Source organism: Podarcis tiliguerta, assembly GCF_965153285.1.
Source record: "Podarcis tiliguerta genome assembly, chromosome: 16".
Taxonomy (NCBI): Eukaryota; Metazoa; Chordata; class Lepidosauria; order Squamata; family Lacertidae; genus Podarcis; species Podarcis tiliguerta.
In genome coordinates, this window is record NC_139549.1 from 40871934 (window position 1) to 40891051 (window position 19118).

The window sequence follows — 19118 nt, forward strand, 5'->3', positions numbered from 1 at the left end:
TCCCAAATCCCATTTGCCCCAGTCAGCATGCCTAGTGGATTGCGGATTATGGGCGTTGTAGTGCAGCAACACGTGGAGGACTGCATATCCCCTTTCTTTGCTGTATAGTATACGAATAACAGCCTCAGCCTCTGTGTGCCAAACCTTATGTAGCCAAAACAGCACCATCCACATGCAGCAGAGAGGTATCAGCAAAGTTGGATGAACACCTAGGTTTGCAGAAGAAACCCCAAAATAGCCCTTTGGCAGAGCTCAAAGTGCTGTTAAGTTCATACACGCATTCTCCACACCCTCATTACTCATAATGACCCACTCAGTTCAGCTCATTAAAATGCAGCTCATTAAAACTGGACACGCAGCATTGAATGCATGGCTCTGGTGGATTTGAGCCTTGCGTCTGAGCCATGGGGGACCACTGACAGTGGCTCCCGTGAAGACTAGGTGATCGGGTAGGGATAGATGGCATCAGGCAGTCCCTAAGGTATCCTGGACCCAAGTTACAGAGGGTTTTGTAAACTAATACCAGAACCTGGGACCTGACTCCAAGCAGCATATGAACACCAGGGAAGGCGGAGGTTGCGTCACCATCTTGTCCCTTGTTCTACCTGGGGTGCCTGTTGCAAAAGCCAGCTTAAATGTCCTCTGTCGTGTGAGGCAACGTGGCTTTCTGCTGTTACCTGCCTCCCTCGCAACACTTCTTGAGCAATTCAGGTGGGTGAAAAGGAGCGCAGTTGCACAGTGCTCTCTGATTGCGCAGAAAAGGTTTTGCAACTTTTCTCCTCCTCCTTCTTAAGACACATTATTTTTAATTCCAAATATTACAGAAAGAAAAAAGAAACTGTTTTGGGTCACATCAACAATGACCTGTCAATCCAATCCATGGGTAGGCAAACTAAGGCCCAGGGGCCGGATGCGGCCCAATCGCCTTCTCAGTCCGGCCTGCGGATGGTCCGGGAATCAGCGTGTTTTTACATGAATAGAATGTGTCCTTTTATTTAAAATGCATCTCTGGGTTATTTGTGGGGCATAAGAATTTGTTCATCCCCCCCCCCCAAATATAGTTTGGCCCCCCACAAGGTCTGAGGGACAGTGGACCGGCCTCCTGCTGAAAAAGTTTGCTGACCCCTGATCCAATCCAATTGGATTGAATCGAATCATACAGAGACCATGTGTCCAAATAAATATCCAAGCACCATTGAGAAATGGATGGTGGGTGTTTATCCCTCTAATCTTGAAGTATAAGTATCTTGGCAGGCATAAGTGCTCTCAGGATCCACTTTTGTTGTCCTCTGACCAAGCTCTAAACTTGGTCCTGATTTGGGGTGGGAGGTGGGCTGAATGACCTGGGACCCTTTCAGTCTGTTTATTAAGTTTATTAATCATTCAGATTCACAACTGGGGTGGGGTTACATTATTTTGCCTAGTGCCTTTCGTGGGGAGGGGGCCCTAGAGCTGGAATGCAAAGTACTGGACCTCCAGCAATCTTGCCAATTACCTTAACACACAGAAATCTCCATACAGAAATTCATAACTTAAATGCAAGTAATCTGCCTGAAACGTTGGTTTGCATTTTTACCACTACAGTAGTTGGATTAGTGTCCAAGTTGTGTTAACATTTTAGTACTCTGCATAGCTTTTTCTATCACGTTTCTTGTTCAGTTGACCCTGTTCCAGATGACTGGAAAGCTCCACCCAAATAGTTTAAAAACCTTCAAGTTCAATGAGCCATTCATCCAAACATCATTTTGGGGGGTCTATATCATTACCATGCCTTAATTCACCATAAGGTGTGCTTTAAACAGTATTCAGAAAACGCCTCCAGCTGTCTTCTCAAACTTGCTTTTGTTTGGGACAGATGTACAGTGCCGTTTGCATATAGTAAAACAGAAATACCGTATTGGCCCGAGTATAAGTCATGCCTGAATGTAAGCCGCACCTTTAAAATTGGAGGGGGGGGAAGAACCCCCCTGAATATAAGCTGCTCCATTCCTCGCTGCTCCTGACAGCGTACTGGGGGGGGGGGCACGCTGCACTGCCGGCGGCCTTTCCCCTTCCTTCCTTTCTCCCCTCCCGGCCTTGGGGGAGAGGGTAGGGGACTATGCACAGGGCTTGCGCCACTTTGCCGCACTCCTGGCGCTGTTTGCCCCACGCTCTTGGCTGCATACTATAAGGTCGCGAATATAATCCGCACTTTAACTTTTCACTATCAGAATTTGGGGGGGGGGAATGAGGCTTATATTCAGACCAATACGGTAGCTTTTTTGGGAAATGGTAAGTTGGAGATGTTATCTTGACAACATCATTGTGTAACCTCTTTTATGGGATGGCACAGAATCCATAAGATACCCATCTTATTGCACCTTTGGTCAGGTTTTGATGAGTACACCTTTTATGAGAAGAGGAGGTCTTTTCTCTTGCATGGGAAACTGCACCAAATGCTGGCTATAAATGCTGTCAACCGCAAGCGATTCCAGACCATTGCTATTTTGGGGTGGGATTCTGTCACATACTGGCAAATTCAGGCTGCACAATTATAGCTGACTGGGAGGTCTTCAGCAGCAACCCCCCCCCCCCAATATGGAGGAATGCATTTGGAAGCGTGGGGTGACACTTGCTCTGATGCAACGTTGTTTAACCTTCCTGGAAACTAAGAAGAGTGGCTGCTTCTTAAATAGCCTGAGGGTCATGGCTGAGTGGCAGAGAACCTGCTTTGCCGAATGTCCCCAGTGCTTTCCCCAGCAGCATCTCTAGGTAGGGCTGGGAGAGAACCCAGCCTGAAACCTTGGACAGCCACTGCCAGTCTGTGTAGGCATTGCTAAGCTACAATGAATTGGTATAAAGCAACATCTTGCATCTGATTTCCCTGGTAAAGATGGACATTCAACAAACAGGTTGTCCAGAAGTGTACTCTGTGTGCTCTAGGGCCAGCAACTGGGGTTGGCACCATCGGGCGCTGAGTGGGGCCTGATCCCTCAGTAGGGGGCATCCTCCTGGCCCCCAGAGCCTCTTGCCCTGCTGCTTACTGGCCCAGAGGGAGAGAGCGCCAGGAATGACTGGGGCTGAGCCAAAGTAACATCAGACTGCGCTTCCCTGCGTGTTGGTGGGTGGCAGGGAGTAGGAGGAGAGGGGCCCAAGGAGCTTGGCAGGCAGGAAGTCCCAGGTGCTTTTTGTGGCGTGAAATATTATTTTATCAATATTTTATTTCTCAACCCCACCAATAAGATCCAAGCCCCTCCCAAAATCCTTTTAGAGTGCAATTTGAGCATGAAAAGAGCATGAGTTATTATTAACACCTTACGCAGATGTTGACAATCAGTATTCAGGATTTGCTTTGTATGCGTCCTCTCCACATGGTATATGGGACACTGGTGGCTGTGTAGTGTCAAACCAGCCCTTCTGCAACATCTGCATCAAGCGTTCAGGGGCACCGTTTCAAAGACCTCGCCCATTCAGCCGTGTGCACAATTTCCCAAACTCTTGAAGCCACTTCCAACCTGCATTGCTGAAGCTGTGCAGTTGTGGGCCTGACAAGACACACTAAGAAGCAGGCGCTGGAAAGGGGATTCTCGCGCCTGCTAGCTCCACTTCCTCCCCAAGAAGGCTAATTCCCCAGATTATAGAAGTGTTTAAATGTACCTTGGGCCCTGAAAGAACATGTTTTGTTGCATATTTACCCCTTAAGCACAACACATACCCTCACTGAATGCAGCCTGTTCCTGCTCTAGGCAGCAATTTTGCCAATGCCTGCAATCTCACAAAAGGAAGTCCTGCAAATGAATTCACTGTGCAACTGGTTTGGAGACTGAACTTTAAACTGGAAGTGCAGGAAATGGTACTTTCCCATTTTCTCCCCCGCTAGCCTGCTTCTCTTCCAGATGAGGCTTTTTTGAGGAGGGTCCTGCAAACTCGTCTGGCCCCTGTAATTCCCCCAGTCTGCCCTGGGGATTAGCTGGGAGAAAGAAAAGGTGTAATTTAGGCATAGGTGTGATGTCAACACATCTAGGATGTAGATAGGGGTGTGACCTAATTCGTCTCCTGCTGTGGGGTGGGGCCCATAGGTCAGAGGTAGAAGGCCCCAAGCCTGTCTCCAGGTAAGGCTGCAAGACTCTCCCCTGCCTGAAGCCCTGGATAGCTGCTTCCAGTTAGTGTAGTGAATATGGATCTGGATGGAGCCCTGGTCTGACTTGGTTAAGGCAGTGTGGCCTGTTCCCCTGCACAGGGCACAACAACAACATTAACATTTATAAAGGTACCGACTGGAAAGTTCCCTTAAAAAGCAACTGTACCAAAAGGAATTACTGTGAAAATAAGAAATATTGGCACCCCCCCCCCAATTTTGTCCTCACTCAGGGTGTTGAATTACTTGGTGTAAGACAGCTTTCTACTTTCCACCTAATTCAACTAACCCAAAAATGGAATTCTGAGCTGACTTACAAAACTGCACAAATTTGCCCACAACCCCCACTTCCTTCAAAAACCAATACATTTGTTGGTTTATTATCACCGCCTCTCGCCTAACCTACCTCACAGGGTTGTTGTGTGGGGAGCGGGAGAACCATGTGCACTGCCTTAAGCTCCTTAGAGAAAAAGGTGGGATATAAATGGAAAATAACTAAATACTATTTTATTTATTAAATTTGTATCCTGCCCTCTTCCCAAAGGACTCTGGGGCAGTAAATGCATCTGTGAGCAATACGGTACCATTAAAAATAAAGTAAAATAAACATATTTAAAACAATTATAGGTACCCAAGACCATTTAAGAACAATTAAACAGAGTAAACCATAACAACTTTAAAACCACATGTAACCAAATCATGGGTCTGGATAGACCCACAGAAACAGAAATTTTCAACAGGCATCTAAAACAGTACAGGGACGATTCCTGCCTAATTTCAATAGGCAAGGAGTTCCAGAGCACAGGGTCTGCCGCGTTAAAGAAATAACTCCTTGCAAAAAGCGAGATGAGCAGCGTGTCGCCCTGGCAAAAGTGAAAGTTCCTCAGATGGAGGTGGTAGAACAGGCACATAAGAGGTGATCCCGGGAGTAAACTGGCCCTAAGTTATTAGGTAAAGGTAAAGGGACCCCTGACCATTAGGTCCGTTCGTGGCTGGCTCGGGTTGCGGCACTCATCTCGCTTTATTGGCCAAGGGAGCTGGCGTACAGCTTCCAGGTCGTGTGGGCAGCATGACTAAGCCGCTTCTGGCAAACCAGAGCAGCGCACAGAAACGCCCTTTACCTTCCCGCCGGAGTGGTACCTATTTATCTACTTGCACTTTGACGTGCTTCCGAACTGCTAGGTTGGCAGGAGCAGGGACCGAGCAACGGGAGCTGATTCAAACCGCCGACCTTCTGATCGGCAAGTCCTCGCTCTGTGGTTTAACCCACAGCGCCACCCGCATCCCTCCTAAGACATTAAGGGCTTTATATATCCATAGCAACACCTTGAACTTGGCCAGGTAGCATATTTTGCAGCTATTTATACACGCAATATTAAAGTGACTGAAATTACAACAATAAAATGAAACTTAATGGTGCAGCTCAGAAGTGAATGACTAGAAAACAAGCATCCTTTGCTAAATTCCCTCAAAACTGTCCACACTGACTGGCAGCCGCTTTCCAGGGTTTTGGATGGAAGGACATTCCCAGCCCTTCTTGGAGATACCAGGGATTGAACCTGGAACCTTCTGTATGCAAAGCAGATGATCTGCCTTTAATCTGTGGCCTTTTTGCATGCCATGCTGTTTGAGGTGCAGTGATAGGCTGTGGGAGGAGGAGAGGAAAAGCTTGGGATCTGCACCTCTAGGGCTAACCTGCCTCTTGCTTGACAAACATTGGCCAAGATCCCTTGCTGGAGCTCTGGGTTCACACGCCACCTTGGCTCCCTCCTGCCCACCGGCTGTACGTCGGGGAATCTGATTCACCAAGTTGGAGAAATGACAGGAAGTGTTCCAGCACGATGGGCTTCTTTGAATGGGGGCTTGCTTGCCGTCATGCCACCTGGGTGCAGGCTTCCTCCAGTGTTGTAACCACTGCAATTCCTAAACCTGTCCTAGGCTACTTGCCCAATGGCATCCATGCGGTAGAAGCAATGTTGGCCGCAGCGAGCATTGGCGCCATCTGGAGCGCAACGTCGCCGGACTTTGGCATCAACGTAAGTAACTCCTTGCAGCTCTTGTTCCGAGGAACCGTCGCCCCTTCCGGGATGCTGCTCCCAGGGAAAGGCACCTGGTGCTGTCGTGACCAGTTTTTAGGTGCCAGTCTGAGACATTTTTATTTTGCCAAACTTTTGGTGGTTTAACAGCCTCTGCTGTACTGCTCACCCATAAGAGTGCTGAGGGCAGGTCTTTTATTTTTAATTTATCTCTTAGTTAATTTTGCTTGCTTGTATTTTAACTTGAGGTTAGATCACTTTGAGACTTTTATTTCTGCATAAAGCGACCAGCACATGCAGTGAATAACAGAGGGTGATCATCGTCATCTTCTGTTCCCAACCGGCACTCTGCTACACTGCTTCAAAAGTGATGGATAACATGTGCTGTGCTGAACACTTTGGATGGGCAATGTAATGTTAATTACAGCCAGAATTTTTTTTATTACAGTGGTACCTCTGGTTGTGGACATGATCCATTCCGGGGTACCATTTGCACCCCAAAAAGTCCGCAACGAGAGTGGCGCTTCTGCGCATGTGCGAAGTGCAATAGAGCGCTTTTGCTTCTGCGCATGTGCAAACTGTGCAGTGAAACCCGGAAGTAAACACTTCTGGCTTTGCCGCATTCTTAACCCGAAAAAACGCAACATGAAGCGTTTGCAAGAAGAGGTATGACTAAATTATTTATATTAAATAATATAAACACTCTTTACTTTTTGAAGTTGGCCACTGGGGGCAGCATAACCCCATTTTCATCAACCGAAGGCAGTTCAAGAAACTGTAACTTAAATGAGAGAATTTATGGTGACTAATTTAACCCATCTCTCTCCCCGCCCCCCCATTCTGCAGTGCTTTGTTGTCCCCCTCCGGCTGCACAAATTTATTTTTATTTTAGCTCAATGAGAAGAGCGGCACTTTTTCACGGCACCAGTATTTAGCAAAGCACAAAATCATCCTCTTCTCACCCTGCCTGAGGCTGTGAATTCAGCTTTCTCCATAGAACTTTTTCGGTGCCAGAACAGGGGAGCACAATCTGTAGCTCTCCAGGTGTTGTTGGACTACACCTCCCTTCATCCTGATCAATGGCTATGCTGCGTGGGGCTCATGGGAAACTTTGGAGGGCCGTAGGTTGTGCCCCCCTGACCTAGAAGCAGCCCTGGATCTTTTTAACCAGGGGGGAGGAGACAGGGCTCTAGCTCCCATCACCACCAACCAGGCTGGCGGAGGCTGAAGGGAGTCGGGAGTCCGGCAGCCTCTGGAGGGCATCCTGTTTGCTGCTCTTGGGTTAACAGCCTGCTCAAACAAGCTACCATAAACCACAGTTTGCTCCTTTTGAACAAACCAGGGTTTATCCACATTTGGATGTAGCAAGGAACTCTTTTTATTTTAAAAGCAGAAGCAAAGGCTTCTCATTTCCTCCTTGCACAGCAAAAGAGGAGGGACAAAACTGGCTGTTGCTCATGCACATCATTGTAAACCAGGGAAGGAAAATGAGATCCACAGTCCACAAGTGGAGGGCGCCATGTTAGTTATTCCTGCTTTAATGTTATATTTGAAAGGGCTAAGAAAATAGTTCTTTTGCGACAAGGATAATGTTTAAAGAGTCCCAGCATTTTGCAATCTGGGGGAAACCAATGTTCTCACTTATTCCTGTTAATGGCTGTATTAATGTCTGTCTGTCTCCTTCAGGGTGTGCTGGACAGATTTTCCCAAATTCAGCCCAAGTTGATCTTTTCTGTTGAAGCTGTCATTTACAACGGGAAAAAACACAATCACTTGGAAAAGCTTCAGAACGTCGTAAAGGGTACTGGCCGCCTTGCACACTTGTGGGAATTGTTGAATATGGGGCATTGCTTCTCTCTTCCATCCCTTCATTAATGGAGATTAATAGCTTTGCGCCTGAGGTGTACAACACTGCCCAGCCCTCTGGTGCCTGAAAGTGGCTGCATATGTACCACGGCTAAAGTCCTAGTTGCAGGGCCAGCCCTATGATGAGGCAGAGTGAGGCAGCTGCTTCAGGCAGCAGATGCTGAAGGACAGGAAGGGGACAGAGCTGTGAGTGCCAAGGGGCCTGCCCTGTGCTCCCTACACAACCTGGCTGCCCTCAAGCACAGGGAAATATACTTTTCTGCCACCAGTATTGGGGTAAGGTTCAATTGCCAATCCAGTTGGCTTCTGCATGTGCCTTGTGGGAGGGTGCTATCTTGTCCTTTGCCTCAGGCAGCAAAACGTCTTGAGCCAGCCCTGCCTGGTTGGTTTCTTATGCCTTGCCTGAGTTGTCGGACTTCAGCACCTGGTGCTGTGCAAAGCCCTAGACTGCAGACCTTAGACAGGTTTGTCCTTTGGCCCACTGGTGGGTCAGAGCTTGGGAGATTGGTCATATGGGTAGCTGTGCATGGCAGGCTGTGACAAGGGAAGCCTATGTGGTTTACACCACCTAGAGCTGCGCGGCCAAATGCACAGCCAGCATGGGGAGCACAAAGGGGTGAATGTGGGCTTCACAAAAACAGGTTGCCATGCAGAGCAGTGCCTGCTTGTGCCCTTGGCAGCAACAAGCCTCCTCTATAATCTAAATAACATTAACCATTTGCCCTATTGGGAAGGAGTGATCCTAAACTGTGGAATCATTTCCACAAGATGTGGTGATGGCCACCACCAACTTAAATTGCTTTAGAAAGGGATCAGGCACGACTATCTTCAATTTCTGCAAGGTAGCAGTGGAGGAGAGTTCTTGCACTTGCATCCTGTATGTTGGCTTCCCATAGGCATTTTGTTCAGCCTTTGGTCTGATCCAGCATGGCTTGTATTATGTTCTTAATGATCACAGGTGCTCCCCACTTTCCTTCCCTTGCTCCTCTTGCATGTCTGGCTTCAGCAGACATTTTCTGGTTTGTTAAACCTGAGTTCCCTGTGACATCAGGAGTCGAGAAACAGCAAACTAGGGTCAAGCTGGCAATCATGGCTGGTAGGGAGTGTGGAAATTGGTTTCCCAGTTCTGAAACCAGGGAAAACTGTGGTTCAACAAACAAGGGACTCTCCACTGAAGAGGACATGAGAGGTGGAAAAGGAGAAACTAAATTCATTACTTACTCCAGTAATATTTAACGTGTGGTCTGGGTCACTGTCGAGCAAACTATGGTTATAGGAAGACACTTTAAAAGTGGAAACAGCTGTCATTTCTCTCCATTTAACCATTGAATTTTTGCTTTCTTTCAGGACTTCCAGATCTAAAAAAAGTTGTGGTGATCCCATATGTTTCCTCGAGAGAATCTATAGACATTTCCAAAATTTCACACAGGTATAAAGTGGATTGGACAAATGTACATCTATTTATCTATCTTTTTAAAAAAGCAATTGGTGTCATTGAATCCAGAATATATTTTACTTTATATTTAATTGGAGGCTGCGGAATTTAGTCTTCTGGTTTGTGAATCTGACTGGTGGGCTTCTCAGATTTGCAAGGTGGGTCATTTTGTGTGCCCACTCAGAAGCCAACCGGCAAGGGTTGCGGAAGGGACAGGCTCTTGAGTGTTTGCTCAAATTTTGGAGAGAGTAGAAAACAATGGACTAGTTAGAAGTGCTTTTTGGAGCAGCAAAAGGCTTGTTTGGCTTCTTTCGTTACCGGGGTTGTGGCACTTAATTTGCCAAGAAATTGAGAGAAAGTGTGTGTGTGTTATATAATGTGAGTTATATAAATAATAAACTATTATTATTATTATTATTATTATTATTATTATTATTATTATTAGTGTTTGATGTTTAATGTGTTGGAAGCCACCCAGAGTAGCTGTTGGCATGTACATATTATTATTATTATTATTAACAGCGTAATGCCCAGATCCAGATGACTTCTGAGTGGCTTACAAAACATGAAAAGCAGCTGGACAGTATTGTTATCATACAGAATGATTAAAAGTACACCATGTGCCCCAGAAAATTGCTCAGAAGATAATGAGGCCCTCAGGTTGAGGCAGGTTCCCCCCTCCTGGGCTAGAGTCTCAGTTTAGGTCCTGGGAGACCAGCATTCAGATCTGTTCTCAGCCATGGAAGGCCCCTGGGTGACCTTGGCCAGCCCCTGTCTTTCTGCCTGGCCTACCTCACAGGGTGGTTGTGATGATCCAGGGGGGAAGGAGGAGAAGCACGGGTGCCACTTTGAGAAAAGTCATAATAAATTAATAAATACAAAATCAATTTCACAAAGGTTTGATAGTGATATTAATTCTCTCTCCCTCCCCTCCATTTCTTTCTTCTTCTTTGTTCAGCATCTTTCTAGAAGACTTTCTTGCAGCGGGGAAGGGAGATCAAGCCCCGCAGCTAGAGTTCGAACAGCTTCCTTTCAGCCATCCTCTTTTCATCATGTATTCATCTGGCACAACAGGAGCTCCAAAATGCATGGTTCACTCCGCAGGGGTAGGTCATGTTGCTGGTTGGGGTTGTGGAGGCTCTGCACAGTAGGTTGTCGGTTAACAAGCGACAGGAGAGGCATTTTTCCCACCTTCCAACGGACTGAAATTGCTTGGTGGATTTTGCTTGGTGGACTTGTGCTGCATCTGCACACCTGGGAGAACTGAGGAATAAGAGGCCTGCGGTGACAGTATGGGCTGTACCACTTTAGACTCTGGACAGGGGGAAATCACAACTTCGAAAAACTCCCTGCAAGGAGAAAATCTGCACAGCAAAGGTTGGGATAATATTTCTTTTCCCAAAGAAATCTAACATTAGTCAGGCTCTGGAACTCGCTCCCCCTGGAAGCAAAGATGGCCACCAATTGGGAGGGTTTTAAAAGGAGGGATAGACAGATTCATGGAGGAGAGGGCTCAGTTGCTGCTAGCCAGGATGCCTGTGCAACTTCACAAGCTCATCAGAAAAATCTGGGAGAGATAGGAGATCCCAGCAGACTTTTGGGATGCCAGAATTATCAAAATTATCAATCTCTAAAAAAGGTGATGGAATGGATTGTAGAAACTATTGAGGCATCTCCTTATTAGCTGTGGCCGGCAAAATTCTTGCAGGGATCTTAGCAAACCGTCTCTTAACAATATCCAAGGTGACCCTCCCTGAATCCCAAAATGGTTTTAGAACTTCTAGGGAGTTTTAACAATGAGTCCGTAAGTGACTGTGGAGGCCAATTCATCTTGAGTTTGAGTGTCTTCAAAGCCCATGACACCTTTGGTAAAGGCTGTTCCCCAACTGGAGCGCTCGCAGGCCAGTGTTTCCCAGTTGTTGGTGTTTATACTACGTTATTTTAGATTTGCCTTGAGACGGTCTTCAAACCTCTTTTATTGATCACCAGCATTACGCTTTCCATTTTTAAGTTCAGATATCAGCACTGTGACACTCAAAAACAGAATAGGAGTTAGCTGGTTTTAGCAATAAACTGGCAGAACATAAAACTACTGCAGAACATTCCTTAGAATCATAGAATCATAGAGTTGGAAGAGACCACAAGGGCCATCGAGTCCAACCCCCTGCCAAGCAGGAAACACCATCAGAGCACTCCTGACATATGGCTGTCCTTGTTTGCTACTTCATTCTCCCCATCCCTGTGGTTTGCACAATTTACATTCTTTGTTTGAGAAAAGTCTCACCCCCACCCCCACCCCGGCAATCATTGTAGACCCTATTTTTACCAGCGCATATTTGGATTTGCTTAAAATCCCCTCCCAATACTTCCATCAGAGGCGAGGTTGTAAAGAGGATAGGTGGGAAGCAGAACTTGGATATAATATAGTCATAGAATTGTAGAGTTGGAAGGGACCACGAGGGTCATCTAGTCCAACCCAGTGGTGGAGCATATGCTTGCGCTGCCTGGGATGGGTGCATGGGGTGCGCCCCCGAGGGGGGAGGGGGCAGAAGATGCCCTCCCATGCGCCACAGTTCAGGGAAGGAGACGGGCGGGGAAGCTGCTGCTCACTCGCCCCCTGCTCTCCGCTACTGGGTCAGACATGCCTGGCGGTGGCGCTACTGCATCTGGGCACAAAGCGCCAACGCCAAGGTGTGTACGCAGCAGCCTGGCCGCCCACCCTCCTGCTCTCTGCCACCAGCTCAAACCTGACCTGGCAACGGGGCCCACTCACAGCCCCATTGCATTGACTGAACTAAAAAGTTTCAATACGTTGACTTGTTGACTTGTTGAGGTTAATTAATTGTCAGACAAAGTTATTAAGCTAGTTTTAAATGTTATTTTTTCAAATTTTTATTTATTTTAAAAACACATATTTTTGCCATTTTGTCACCCTCCTCAGTGATGACACCCGGGGCGGCCCGCACCCACCACACACCCCCTCCTCCATCAATGGTCCAACCCCCTCCAATGCAGGAGTCTCTTGCCCAATGTGGGGCTCGAACCCACAACCCTTCGATTAAGAGTCTCATGCTCAGTGGCGATATTGCACTAAGCCATACCCAGAGTAGACCCATAGCAGTTGCTGGACTTACTCTGAGTATGGCTTGGCTGGATCCTACTCACAGGTCTCCAGCTTGAGTTTGAGTTGCACAAGCTCTGTAGCTGCACCCGAGGCATCCTTTGGATAAAGCCAGCCCTGCAAGGTGGGGGTTAGGCTGAGAGATGGTGGCTGGTTCATAGTTCACCCAGTCTAACCATTACACCTTGCTTTGCATGTCCGTCTTTTTTCTTTTAAACCAGGGGACGTTAATTCAGCATTTGAAAGAGCACCTCCTCCATGGCAACATGTCCAGCAGTGACAACATCATGTACTACACAACAGTAAGTGCTGTTAGTTGTATTTTGGCTAAGGCTTTCAACACAGCCTGCATGGGGTTTGCCATGTTTATTCTTTTCTTGAAGAAAAGCATGACTTCTATGACCCAGATAAGCAATAATGATGCAAGTGTGCATAAATTGGCGTATTTTAGGTAATTTATTTGGCAGGGGAGTGCAAATGTGGGAAACGTTCACCTGGCCTTTTGATCCTTCATGCTGCAGATAAAATTGCTTTTGCATGGCATGGCTAACCTTTCAATCCCAAAAGTTCGCTTTTAAAATCAAGCAACAGTCTTATTTTGTATGAGTTGACTGATTCTGAGTTTTGACCAATTTGATCCATTAACAATTACCTTTGCATATGAGCGAAGGGCAGCTCAGACAAGCGAAAAAGCACGTTTGTTTTCTGAGCCCCCCATGTGGATTGTGGCAGGCATTTGGGGGACATTCCCTCTTGTGAGAAATGGTATTTGCCTCCTGCAGCATGTGAGCTGTTGCCCGATGAATGGAGGCACCTTTTTGGTTACAGAGGAAGCTGCTTTATACTGAGTCAGACATTGGCCCACCAAGCTCAGTGCAGCCCACACTGACTAGCAGCAGCTCTTCAGAGTCTAGGAATCTTTCCCAGTCCTTCTTGGAGACGCCAGGGTTTGAACCCAGGGCCTTCTGTACGCAGAGCAGCTGCTCTAACCCTGAGCTACATCCCTTGCAAAATTGGAAGCTGCCAGAAAGCTGACCATTCCATCTAGCTCAGGATTGTCCACACTGACTGGCAACAGCTCTCCAGGGTTTCAGGAGAGCTTCATTACCTATGAACCCCAAAATTTGGGATCCCTCCAAAGTTGTACCAAAGTTTGGCACTCATTCTGCAGTGAAAACAGCACGTTTTGCAGCACCCTCCAAATCTGGTATATCAGACCAGGGTTTGTTGTTAACACTCCAACATTTTCCAAATAACTTTAAACTAGTGCCAAAGTTTTGCAGTTGTTTTGCAGCAAAAACCTTGCATTTTGCACTGAAACCCCTGCGTTTTGCAGTGCCCCCAAACCCAAGTAATTGATACTCAAACCAGGGGGCATAGGTATCAGCCCCAAACCCAACATTGTCTGATTCACTCCAGACTGACAGTGTTGGATTTTTGGGTGTTAACTATAAACCCTAGTTTGATGTATCAGTTACTCAGTTTGGGTGCTGCTGCAAAATGCAGGGTTTTTCGCTGCAAAATGACTGCAAATCTTTGGCACAGCTTTGGAAGGGATCCCAAATTTTGGGGTTTCTAGTTAATGAAGCTTTTCAGGAAGGACATATATTACCTGTAGGCAGGGTCTCATGATGGCACAAACATTTTACACACCTGCGTCCTTGAAGAAGTGCGAGATTAGCTTCACAGGTCTGGAAATAGGTGAGGGAGGTGACTATCTTGGATAAAGCTAACGTGCATTTCCCCACACTCCCTAGACTGGTTGGATGATGTGGAACTGGCTGGTTTCTGCTCTCGCTGTTGGTGCATCTGTGGTTCTGTATGACGGATCGCCGCTCGTTCCATCCCCCAATGTCCTCTGGGATTTGGTTGACCGACTAGGGTAGGTAGAGATGGGTTCTGCTTTAGAGAAAAAAGCACCCGTAAGTTATCCTGAAACAACTACCTGTGTTTGTTTGTTTGTTTGTTTGTTTGTTTGTTTGTTTGTTTAAAAAAGATGCTTCGGTTTCTAAGCTGTTTACAAGCTCCAGAGGTCAATCAGAATGTTTGATGCAGCAGAAACATTGGGGGAGAGATAATAAGAGCTTGCAATGGTAATTCCAGGAAGCGTTATATTGGAAGTGGATGCCTAGGTATTTAAAGTTTTTAACCTGTTCCAACGGGTTTCCACTGATCTCCCACCTATGAGGCTTCCAAGATCATGAGAAACAAGCACTTTAGGTTTTGCAAAGTTCAGTTCCAGTCTGTTGGCTATACAATATTCCTGGCAGCAGCACAGGAGTCGCTTCAGGCCAGCCCTTGTGCGAGAGACGATGAGCGTGGATGGAGCTGAGCTTTGGGCAATGGCCATCCGCCCCATGTAAACTGGGTGCAAGGTCGTTTAAGAAAAGGTTGAATAACTACAGGACTAAGAAATAACCTTGTTTTGCCCCTTTGTTGGCAATGATTTGGGGGGTTAGCCTGCCTGACTGGGAGCATCTCACCTGGCAGCACATGGATGTGTGCAGTTTAGAACAACACTTACTTGACCCCAGTTATTTGACACAGAGGGGAAAACCTACAGATACAGTCCAAAGGAGCATAGGGAGTTCTGTATAGAGCATAGGGAGAATTTTAAAAAGCAAGTGGTCCTCACTGACCTGGTGCAAAAAGATCTTGTCACCCGGAAGAGCCCTGGCTGCCTAGATAAAACATTATAGCCTCACACACTCTTATCTGGGAGTAAGGCCCACTGGGTAGAGACTTAGTTATTTACTAGATGCAAGTCAGCAGCACCAGATGACCCCACTTGGCTAGGCGCTGGGGTGGCTTGCATCCTGCACCTTGCAGAGTCAGGCCCAGGCTGCCACTGGGCCCAGCACTGGCAGCAACAACAAGCAGCTCTGCCTCACCCAACCCTACCCATTGCCACCCCACCACCCCACTTACCTGACCTGGGGGTTCTGGGTGATGGACTCTGTCAGTCAAAACGGGAGTCTCAGCGATCGCCCTCTTCCCCCGGAAACAAACCAGGACTGCTCCAAGGAAACGCACATGGGAAAAAGGAGCGCTAGCCCCTGGTGGGCTGCCCCCTTACCCTTTTGTAATTGGCCAAGAGGATAGCCAGGCAATCAGGTTATTATTAAAATTACTGGTCAAAGTCAGGTCAAACATTGATTGCTTATGGCGAATGGCGTTTGCAAAACTTCAGATGAACTTCCGAGAGATAATGATACATCTATTCACTGTTACAAATAGCTAAAAATACTGTGTCTGAAACACAGTAAATAAAAGCTAGAAGCAAGGATTTAAAAAGCAAAACAAAATAAGCAAGAAAGGAAATAAAATAATGGTCTGGTCAGGCCTTTGTCAGGACAATTTATGGCTGTCTCTGAAAACGTTTTTGCATAGATCCTTCTGCCAGCTAGTGGAGAAGGAGACCCTGTGAGTCACACACAAAAAGTCAAAAGCTGACGACTGGTAACATATTTTCTTTAGAAGCAAGGTGGTGTGCCAGGTTTTGTAAGGGGTAGAACTATATGGCTAGGAAGACTCTAAGATTGTGAAACCTGGTAGTTTTGCAGTTTAAACTACTGCAGTTTGACCCTCTTCAGCGCTCTCTTTTTAGGTTGCGTTTTACTCTTGTCTCATCTATTTTATGGATACTTTGACAAAGTACACATTTTGGCATAGTTTCTTGGCCCACCACAGTTCAGTGCTTTCTGAGTTATTGAATCATAGCTTCTTAAGTCCTGAACTAGCAAACTGTGGATGCCAGGATTGGAATGAAGAGCTTAAAGGCAGAGCTTTTAAAACCCAGGTTGTTCCCATTCCAGTAACCATAGTTTGCAAGTTCAGACGTACAGGAACTATTATTTATTGACCCAGGAAATGCTTATTTGTTGCTTACTACAAAATGACTTACAATGATTAAAAAACCCTAAATTAAAATACATCAAAAGATTTGTAAAAGAGTAGTTAATAGTGCTTATATTGCAATAACATAGAAAGGACACATCCTACTCCACCCAGCTAAAAGATGAACTCGGGTTTAGAGCCAAATGCTTGGGTAAATAAGAAGACCTTCGCCCGGCACCTCAAGGTTAATAGGGATGGCACCAGCTCCCCCACTGAGAGAGGGTCTGATCACATGCTGCCACCCTCCATTACTGTAAAATAAGAAATAGCAAAATGACCATAGTGAGTGACAATTGTTCCTTTTTTACTTGCAGTATCACCATCCTTGGGACAGGGGCCAAATGGCTGGCGGTGCTGGAAGAGAAGAACCTTAAACCATGTAAGCACCAAGATACTCTTTGAATTCTGTTTGCCTCTGGAACGGAACCACTTTGCTTCCCTCCCATTTCTAATTAGTTCCACAAAGGCATTATTGCTCCCCAATATAATAATAATTTATTATTTATACCCCACCCACCCATCTGGCTGAGTTTTCCCAGCCACTCTGGGCAGCTCCCAATCAAATGTTAAAAACAATACAGCATTAAATATTAAAAACTTCCCTAAACAGGGCTGCCTTCAGTTGTCTTTTAAAGGTAAGATAGCTGCTTATTTCCTTCACATCTGAAGGGAGGGCATTCCACAGGGCAGGCGCCACTATTGAGAAGGCCCTCTGTCTGATTCCCTGTAACCTCACATCTCGCAATGAGGGAACTGCCAGAAGGCCCTTGGAGCTGGACCCCAGTGTCCGGGATGAACGATGGAGGTGGAAACGCTCCTTCAGGTATACAGGACCGAGGCCGTTTAGGGCTTTAAAGGTCAGCAACAACTCTTTGAATTGTACTTGGAAACGTACTGGGAGTTGTTACTTTGCCCATGGATTGTGGAAACACAGGAAGCAACCTTACACCAAGGCAGGAAGTAGGTCCATTTAGCTCAGTACTGTTGCATCAGGGGTGGGGAACCTGCAGCGCTCCCAGATGTTACTGGACTCCAACTCCCAGCAGCCCCAGCCAGTGTGGCCCATGGTAAGGCTTGATGGGAGTTGTAGTACAGCTGCCTGGGTTGGTGGCCCATGTTCTAGAAGTTAACAGGAAACTCGGGGGGGGGGCGGGGGCGGTGTTGATAACTGGCCAGGAAATAACAGTGTAACTCTGCCTGGTGATGTTGTTCCAAGGTGAAACTCATAACCTCCAAACGCTCCACACCATCCTGTCCACTGGCTCACCCCTCAAGCCTCAAAGTTACGAGTACGTCTACAAGCACATAAAGAGCAGCGTTCTGCTGGGATCCATATCAGGTAGGGGTTTTCTGAACTTGATCCCTTGAATGTTTAGTGGGTTAGAAAGTTAGAGGGAGGAGGATGCAGTGGTTGCTAAGCAGTCACCATTTTGGGTACTATTTTGCATCTCTTACATTGTCTTGTGTGGCCCAGAGGTGGGCAGAAGGCAGATGGGGATCTGCTGGTAGATCTGTGTGTTGATCGACAAGGATTCCCAGTTCCTAGTTGTTATAACAATAGCAGCAGCAACATTTGGAAGAAGGTATGAGGGGTAAAGAGCATTTACATTTATTCAGTTTTTCAAAAATTTACAGACAAATGAATTACAAAAACACAAATCGCATACATTTCTAATACACATATATTTGACTTCCCTCCCCCCCCCCACCTTTGTGGTTATTTTAAAGTTTTACTATTTATACTCCATTTCGGCATAATCCAGTAATTTTATTAACCACTCTTCCTTGGTTGGTACTACATCTTCTTTCCATCTCTGGGCAAAAACCATTCTAGCTGCAGTTGTAGCATGCATAAACAATTTTTGGGGGGTCTTTTGGTATCTCAGTGTCTACTATCCCTATAAGAAAAGTTTCTGGTTTTTATTGTTACCTTCAACATTTTCTTCAATTCATTGTAAATCATTTCCCAGAAAGCCTCTCTTACAAGACCACCACATATGATAGAAGGTACTGTATTTACTCAGGGATGCGGGTGGCGCTGTGGTCTAAACCACTGAGTCTCTTGGGCTTGACAAACAGAAGATCAGCAGTTCAAATCCCCATGACGGGGTGAGCTCCCTAGCAGTTCAAAAACATGCCAAAAAGTGCAAGTAGATAAATAGGTTCCGCTCCAGCAGGAAGGTAAATGGTGTTTCCGTGCGCTGCTCTGGTTTTGGTGTTCCGTTGTGCCAGAAGCGGCTTAGTCACGCTGGCCTCATGACCTGGAAAAACTGTCTGCGGACAAACACTGACTTCCTCAGCCTGTAAAGCAAGATGAGCGCCGCAACCCCAGAGTCGTCTATGACTGGACTTAGCTGTCAGGGGTCCTTCACCTTCACTGTGTTTACTCAAATTGAATGCTCACCTCACCTGGGCTGTAGGGCCAGTTGTCATGGTAGGCTGGGGGTGCAGCCTGTGGAGTGGTGATGCCGGTACTCTCTGCTAGTGTTCTCTACTGAAGCCAGCCCATGCTAGTGGATGTGAGAAACAGAAGCTTCCTTATTTACTTGGTTCCACTTACGGATCACTTCCCACTAAAGCACTTCAGAGAGATTTCACAGTGAGAACACCGATAGAAACAATTAAGGAAACAACTCTCTATGTAGA

At 46.5% G+C, this 19118-nt stretch overlaps 1 protein-coding gene across 1 annotated transcript in view; it reads left to right on the forward strand.

The window, feature by feature from the left end:
- AACS (acetoacetyl-CoA synthetase) overlaps positions 1–19118 on the forward strand; it is a 51121-nt gene that overhangs the window by 14913 nt on the left and 17090 nt on the right. Inside the window, exons 5-12 of the mRNA XM_083416376.1 lie at positions 6056–6153; positions 7840–7954; positions 9367–9448; positions 10413–10560; positions 12797–12877; positions 14333–14457; positions 16787–16851; positions 17689–17811. Of these exons, the coding sequence (XP_083272502.1) occupies positions 6056–6153; positions 7840–7954; positions 9367–9448; positions 10413–10560; positions 12797–12877; positions 14333–14457; positions 16787–16851; positions 17689–17811 (837 nt within the window). The remainder of the gene's footprint in view (positions 1–6055; positions 6154–7839; positions 7955–9366; positions 9449–10412; positions 10561–12796; positions 12878–14332; positions 14458–16786; positions 16852–17688; positions 17812–19118) is intronic.